Raw genomic sequence first — 8480 nt, forward strand, 5'->3', positions numbered from 1 at the left:
GATGCTTTCAGTCTGCAGGTAAGAACAAACAAAAGCTCCTCCCGTCGCCTGGGGTGCTCCCGGCCTGCCCCCCCCCCCCCCCCCCCCCCGGTCTGGCTGGGGAGGATCTGGTTCCCTTATGAACACACGGTTTACTTCAGCAGGGTGCATGTATCTCCACCCCCACGTGCACACTATCACACTGCTCCCTCTCTGCTTCATCCCTCCTCCTAACCCACAGTGTATTGATGGACAGACATTTTCTGCTCATCTTCATGTCAGAATTTCACCTTTGATGTAATATTTGTCGTCTCAGCAGATCTGGTATAATTGTTATACAGCTTAAAATATTAACTTATGAACTTCCGGTTATGGCGGCCATGTGAAAAGTCGTGTTTTCTGCCGCTCTGCAGCTCGTGCTATACCAAGAACTTTACTTGCTGCTATCCAAAACTAAATTACAAGAGGAATGAAGGAATAATGCATAAAAAACCTAAAACTGGAAAAGAAACAACTGAAAATTCTAAGCAACCCAAGTTAACGGAGTTTCGTCTTCGAGGGGAAGCGCAGAAGGCTAACGCTGCCACTGTCCAAATGGCGGAGACGCGCGAGGAGGAAAGCAGCAAGGTGGATAAAATACTGTCTGTTGTGACCTCCATGAAGACAGACTTTTCTACAAGATTTGACAAACTTTTATTGGCAGTCGAAGACATAAAACAGGAACTGAATGATTGCGCTGAACGAGTGACACAAACGGAGGTGCGCATTTCCAACACGGAGGACGACATCAGCGTTTTGCAGGCCAAGGTGAGCGCACTGGAAGCAAAAGGAAAAGTTCTGGAGGACAAAGTCTTAGATTTGGAATCAAGATCAAGGCGGAACAATTTAAGACTTGTCAATTTGCCAGAAGGAGCTGAACAGGACCCGTGCCTGTTCTTGGAAAAGTGGCTTCCGCAGAGGATGGGGCCAGAGTAGTGCAACAGTCCACGTTCAACGTAGACGATCTCCGCTCCCATTGGTCGAGTCTGCGTCCAACATGGACAATTCTCGACGCTCATTGTTCCAGACTTGACGCCCATGGATGTGAACGAGCAATCAGAGGCGCGTTGTGCCCAACCTAGAGAAGCAATCAGATCGCGAGCATTGACACGCTGCACGCGGACCAGGTGAGCCACTTTCCCAGCAATACCTGCTTCATCAAAAATGGCCTTTGATTTAGTTAGGACAAGTTTTTTTCTTTATTCAAGCATTTACTATCCCTAATTACGTGTTTTCATTGTTGTCTGAGCTGCCATTCGCACGCACAGTTTACATTGTTTTGCAAAAAAGGAATGATCGCTTCCACCTAGCAGTCCCTGTACTACTAGCATTTTTCCGACATTTTGAAAGGTGCTTTGTTTTATTCTTCTTCATATTAAATGTTGTCATTGTTCAAATCGCTCCGATCGCTAAGATTTGACGTTTTTCCTGGTCTGCAAACAGGTCCGAGCGAGCTAGCTAGCTAGCGATCTTTTCAAATTAGCGTTCGTTGTACTAACGTCCCTTTTACGGACGATTTTGAGAATAGTGCTTTGTTTTTCCTCTTCAAATTAAACGTTTTGATCGTTCAAATCGCCCCGATCGCTGAGATTTGACGGTTTTCCTGGTCTGCCAACAGGTCCTCCTAGCTAGCTAGCTAGCGAACTTTTCAAATTAGCGTTCGTTGTAAAAGCATGCCTTTTACGGACGATTTTGCGAATAGCACTTTGTTTTTCCTCTTCAGATTAAACGTTTAACTGGTCAAACTGCTCCGATCGCTGAGATTTGACCTTTATTCTGGTCTGTAAACAGGTCCTAGCTAGCTAGCTAGCGATTTTTTCGAATTAGCATTCGTTTTTAGTAGCATACATTTTAGGGAGTAAATAAACACAAACATCTTTTTTTCCTAACTAGACAACGTCATTGTGGGTTTTAGCTTTTTAAGTGAACAAGTCTCTCTGCAACGTTGGATTTTTCTAACAGTCAATTTTTAAAACTATGTTGAGTGATGCATGCACATGCGTGTGCATGTGCACATGCATCATTGTATCTGCACGTCATTGTATGTGCATGTACGTACATGCATGCACATGCACATACAATGACGTGCAGATATACGTACATGCATGCCCATGCACATACAATGACGTGCAGATGTACGTACATGCATGCACATACAATGACGTGCACATGCACGTACATGCATGCCCATGCACATACAATGACGTGCACATGCACGTACATGCATGCACATGCACGTACATGCATGCACATGCACGTACATGCATGCACATACAATGACGTGCACATACAATGATGCACGTCATCGTATGCATCATGACATGCACATACAATGATGCATGTGGACGTGCATGCATGCACGTGCACATGCGTGTACGTCATTGTATATTCATGTGCATGCTTTTAAAGGCCTAGATGAGGATTTAAAAAAGAATACTAACATTGAATATACAATATAGATTTTGCCAAGATATTTGAATTAAACACACTTTGAAGTCTTGCCAGCACTCTGTGTAACCACCTATTACTCTTCTATGACACAGACTATCACAAGCAAAGATGGCAACTTTCATCCGGGTCACAAACCCAAACGCCCCAGCGCATCGCCAGCAGGCCATTATTGTGGCTTCAAAAGAGGCCCGCTTGTATCGGGAGAACAAAAAAATCTTCCCTCAACCTCCACCAGAGCTGCTCCATCAGTTCACCGCCCTAGGCCATGCAGAAAAACTGCTGCGGGCTGAAGGGATCTCTTCACCATCCCATCAGCAGTGTCTGGGAAGGCTGGTGTTGCCTTTTGGGCAGTACAAGAACGCCCCTTTCCACTGGCTTGTGGCCAATGATGTTGGATACCTGAAATTGTAAGTATTTAACATAAAAATGACCTTTTATGTACTACACAACCTAACGCATGCAATGCTAAATATGAATGACACAAATATGTCTGCATTAAACTAAACTGATCAAAATATCCACCTGCAGCCTAGTTGACAAACACAGAGCGGAGGTGATTAACCCGGCTCGAAAAGGTGAAATTGGGAACCAGTGGATAAAAGACTGCCTGACGGAATACGCAGAGAGCTTCCCTCAAGTCTCCATTCTCCTCGAGGCCAACATAGATCGGTGCATCTATGGCCAGAAAGGGTTTGAAGACCATACCTTTCAGGAGATGTGGGAGCTCCACCGGCAGTATGCAGCCCAAAAAGACAGGCCAGAGACATTTAGCATGAAGGAGAGGGAGATGATTCAAAAAGCAAACAGCTCGGTGAGGAGATGGTTGAACACACCGCTGACCCACATCACCAGCGTGCAGATGAAGAGGTTCCGAAAATACATATCAGAAAAGGAACAAGTAAGTGTTGTGGCCATAAACACCCCAAAAGCAAAGAGCGTGTTTGATTTGCACATTGATAATGTTTCATGACTGAACTTTACAGAATTTAATGAATTAAAACGTTTTCTTTCCTACTGCAGCAACAGCTGAAAATGGGCAATCCATCTTCAATGTCTGCTGCTGCTGATGATGCTGAGCTGATGGCTGCATGTCAGGCTGTGGAAGGTAAGAGACTAACAGAGTTAATTAAAAATACGTACATGTCTTTCTTAATCCCAAAATTTTTACTTTCTTAGATTTAGTGACGTCTCAGGAGTCCGCTAGTGCAAGCCAAGGCAGTAGTCGGCTTACTGAGATTGTTTCTAAAGAATCCCAGCCTACAAAAAAGAAGTCAGCCAGCCGGGTCAAGTCATCCTCATTTTCCCCTCGGAAAGAGATGACTGCCTCAACCGCATCTTCCTCCCAGCCTCAGATATCCTCATCTGCCCCCCTTCATCCAGAGAGGACCTCCCCATCTGCATCCTCCCAGCCTCAGATATCCTCATCTGCCCCCCTTCATCCAGAGAGGACCTCACCATCTGCATCCTCCCAGCCTCAGATATCCTTATCTGCCCCCCTTCATCCAGAGAGGACCTCCCCATCTGCATCCTCCCAGCCTAAAATCAGTAAGAGGCCCGTTCTGTCTGGAACCATTGCACAGCACTCTGCATCTGTTCTTCAGACCAGTGCGTTGGCCTCCACATCCCAGAGTCGCGTCACTCCTGTGGAACTGCCTCAGAGTGACTCACCTGTAAGTTAGTAAATATGACTACTTTAAATCTCTTACATTTAATTAAAACTCATCACATGTTCTGTATATAATTTGCAATGCAGGTGGAATTAGAGGGTTGGGTGCGTCTGTGGGAAGACCCCAATGGCATCCCGCCTGCTGACGTCAATTGGCTGAAGGAGGACACAGAGAGAGGACTCTTCACAGCTGTTCAAACATATAAAGATGTTTCTGGCCATCTCAAGAGGAGGCGAGTGATGAAATCAGACCGGATGTGGTTTTACCCTCCGGAGCCTCCTGGTTTCATCAGCGCTGGTCTACCGGCTCCACACCTCTTTTTCCGGAGCCGCGTCTTTGTCTGGCGTCCTGTGGGAGTTTGGAGGTACTCTCTCAAGTGTCCTCGGGGTGACACCTGTGCAGGTGCAGGGCGAGATGTGCACCTCTACAAGTCTGGCTACCATCATCGGGTACGACTCACCTTTTTTTTCTTCTTTTTTTGTAAATTTCTTTTTTAAGCAGAAGTGTTCAGGACAGAAGATCCAATACTAATGTCTTTTAGAGGCTTTCCATACAGCTTTAATTTTGTTCTGTTTAGTAGTTAAATATAGCCTCAGAGATGAACACATCACACGTTGCTCAGCTTTGCTTCACTGTTTCTGATCTCTGCAGGTACGGCACATATGTGACGTGCCCAGCTGGTACACAATGCTGACTGAGGTTTTGTGTTGTGGACCATGCACGAAGGCAGCCAGAAACAAGGAGGGGGGCACAGTGGGGCGCTGGCTTGCATGGGATCGTGTCATTCTGTCTCAGCTCAGTGAGGCCCATCAAGCCATGTTCCCTGCAGTTCTCACCTGCAAGTGAGTGTTACCAGCAGCATGTGGATGAATTTTAAATGAATCATCTGATGACTCTCTCTTCTCCAAGGCGCGGCGTGGACAAGAATGTTGTTCGCCTTCTGCGGGACAGAACAGAGGGCAACACCATGGTGAAGGTGTGGCGGCAGGTCCAGGAAAACCACCATGAAGAATATCTTCATCGTAAGGACCTGTACACCACCCTTCTGATGGGCACCCTGGAGCCGGGTGGCATTGTTTCCGCTTTGGGGCACACCTTCCGCCCTCCCCCCCCCTCCAGAGAGTTACCCTCCGCGCGACTGCTGCGGCACGCCTTTCTGCTGGCAGAGGCCGACAATGTGCAGGACTACAGGAACCAGATCCTCTCCAACTTTGGCACTGTGCTGAAAATGGATTCCACCAAAAAAGTATTTCAAAGTTTCATTGTATTATCATTTCAGACATATTGCAGTCATTTTCACAACTTGAGATGAAATGCACCTCATATTGCTGGGGTTTGATGACAAATGATGGTATGTTTCAGGTGGTTAAGAAGCTGTCTGGAGAGGCTCATGGGTCAGCCGAGTGGTTCACCAGTGTTGGAAACGAGCACTCCCAAATTGTGACCTTCGTGCTGACCTGCGAGGAATCCACAGACAAGCTTCGGCCCATGTGTCAAGGACTGATGGAGAGGTTTGAGCAGGCCAATCAACCGGCTCCGAAGATCCTGTACGTTGATCGGGGGTGCTGCCGCGCTCAAGGCCCAACAGCGGTGGAGACTTTGTTTCAGCCTTGGGTTGACCGTGGGATGGTGGTTCGGCTGGACATCTTCCATTGGATCCACCGGTTCGACGCAGCCATCCGGACTGATAGCCACTCCAAATGCGCTGCATTCAAGTCTGCACTGGCTGGGGCAGTGCTGGCTTACAATAAAGGCGACCTGGATCTGCTGATAAAGGCTGTCAGGGCTAAGGGGGAAGCCTTGAAGTCTTTGTCGGATGACTGCGTCATCCAGCAGCACATCTCCAGGGAGCAGCTGAAGCACCACGTGCGGAGGGTGACTCTGGGACCACAGGAAACATTCCAGCTCATCCAGGGGGCGATCGAGGAGCTGAAAGGTCCAGCTGGTCTGGATGAAAGTGGAGTGAGCCTCTTCAAGACACCAGGTAAACGGAAAGCTTTCTTAGTGAACTATCCAATTACTATATAACTAAGTGTTGAATGTTTGTCAGCAGTTAAAAGATTCTCTGAGAACCAAACAACTAAACACACTGAGGATCATTAACTCAAAGGAAAGGCAGCTATTTGGACTGACAACCTGAAAACAGAGCTTAAATTAAAACAAACTAAAACAAAAAGTTCACAATCATCCCTGTATGTGTCAAAAATGTGTTGACTGAACTGCCTTATTTCTGAATTCCTTTATTTATTTATAGAAGCCATCGATGAGGTGTGGGCGTGCCAGCAGCGGCATCTGGGCTGCATTCAGGATCCACCTGACATGTGCATGTACAGGGTGGCTCGTGTTACCAACATCAACGGTGTGGATGTGCCTTTTTATAAATGCCTTCGAGGAAGCAACAGCTTGGAGGGTTTCCACAAAGTGCTGCCACACATGATTCCAGGTAGAACACTCTGGCGTGCACAGAAGCAGCACATGAAAGGTTATTAAAAATGAGGTTTCTGAAAAATCTTGTCACCACACAGGGCCACACTGTGCTGCACGTCCATATCAGGTTTACCTGATAAGCGGTATTGCTCGCTGGAACTCCGACAGGAGCGCAGATGCCGTGTTTGGAGGCAGAGGGCGGAGACACCGGACGTACTCTGCTCCGCTGATTGACAGGCTCAACAGACGCTGTCAGCAGCTGTTTGGAGAGACTGTGGAAGAAAACTTCCAAACTCCCGCTGATGTGGCCTCAAAGGAGCTCCTGGGTTTGGAGTACCTCTTCAGCCAGAGCACAGGGGAATCTGGACCTTTTTCCCTTCAGGACATCATGTCAGATGGACCTGGTCCAGAAGAGGAGGTGGTTCCACCTGAGCAGCTGGATCCAGAAGTGGAAGATGAGGCCTACCACAGCGACAGCGAGGAGCAGAGTGATGTTCTCCACGCCACCCCAGCCCACATCAACATCACCAGCCACGACACCTCCACTCCTCACCCGCCAGCCTTTGTGAGTAGCCTCTTTTTAAATATTTCAAACGGCACAGACAGTCTCCTGTGTGCAAGTCTTTTTATTCTCTGAAACCTTTTTAACTTTTGTTCTTTAAAACAGGAGGATGTCTGTAGTCCGAATCCTCTTCCTGGATTCCAGAGGCTGGAGAGATTCTGCTCTCTGCTCGTGGAGATTGGCGTGAGGGAGAACAAGCTGTCCCTCACCACAGAGCAGAGGAGCCAGGTTGTGGAAGCCTGGAACGCCGTGGAGGAACATGATAAGCAGCCGCAGAAGTTTCACCAGCTGTACAGGACACACTGGGGCAACACCTTGTACTGCAGGACCAAAAGGGATGATCTTGTTGAAGCTGCCGTTATCCAGAAGGTGAAAATGGCTAAACGGTACGCTCCAGCTCAGCAAGACATCACCGCCCAAAACAACAGGCTGATGTACACGCTGGTGAAACTGTTGTGGCTGCGGACTCCTCACGGCTCTCAAAGCAGCCCGGAGAAGACCAACATTCTTAAAGCGTATGAACGCATCCAGCATTGTCTTCTGGTGGAGGACCCAATCCTGTCCAGGGCGGGGATCCCTCTACCAAAGATAAACAGCAAGACGGTGAGAGACTTTATTCGCTTTCAGGAGAGGCTGCTGAACCTCCGTGCCACCAAGCAGCCGTCCACCATCACAAAGACCACCTCCATCTCCTCCTCGGAGCTACCTCCAGCACCACATCAGCCAGCTGTGCTGCCCCCACAAGACTACCCTGTGCTTACATATGTACCAATACCAAGCACTGCTGGAACAAAAAAGCTGAAAAAGAGAACAGACATCCCTCTGCCCTCTTCCACCTCCTTCCCAAAACCACCAAGCAGAACTCTGATTAAACCTGTCATCCATAGCCAAACGCAGCCTGCAGCTGCTTCCTCATCCATCCAGGGCGTCTATTTCGTTCCCATACGACCTGCCCCTGACAACACCAGCACTACTTCCAGCATCAGCACCGCTTCCAGCATCAGCACCGCTTCCAGCATCAGCGCCGCCTCCATGCAAAGCACACACACCAGCATCAGCACACCCTCCTGGGCAAAAGCTACCATCTATAAAAGGAAGCTCCAAGGACAAAGCTCAGGAGGGGACAGTAAAGTGTCAAGAGTGCACAATCTCCCCGTTTGTAGTCTCTGTGGCCAAGCTCTCCAGGGACACAAAAAATACAAAAAGAAAACTTTTTGCCCAGTGACCAAGATGTCAACTTCAAAGGGTCTTCAAAACAGAGTTTTTGAGAGCTTTGAACATTTTAGCTCTGTTGTCGATGACATTTGTTGACAGATATGTTTGTGTTACAATAAAAAAGAATTTGTGTTTTTACA

General features: G+C 47.8%; 1 protein-coding gene across 1 annotated transcript; it reads left to right on the forward strand.

The window, feature by feature from the left end:
- Positions 1-920: 920 nt before the first annotated feature.
- LOC111947362 lies at positions 921-8480 on the forward strand. The gene is made up of 12 exons (XM_023954253.1): positions 921-1145; positions 2562-2876; positions 2998-3367; positions 3490-3574; positions 3646-4139; positions 4223-4585; positions 4788-4978; positions 5046-5382; positions 5499-6120; positions 6391-6579; positions 6662-7128; positions 7231-8480. The coding sequence occupies exons 1-12, from the start codon at positions 1057-1059 to the stop codon at positions 8434-8436; spliced, it is 4728 nt and encodes a 1575-aa protein (XP_023810021.1). The 5' UTR covers positions 921-1056; the 3' UTR covers positions 8437-8480.

This window comes from Oryzias latipes, chromosome 1 (genome assembly GCF_002234675.1).
Source record: "Oryzias latipes chromosome 1, ASM223467v1".
Taxonomy (NCBI): domain Eukaryota; kingdom Metazoa; phylum Chordata; class Actinopteri; order Beloniformes; family Adrianichthyidae; genus Oryzias; species Oryzias latipes.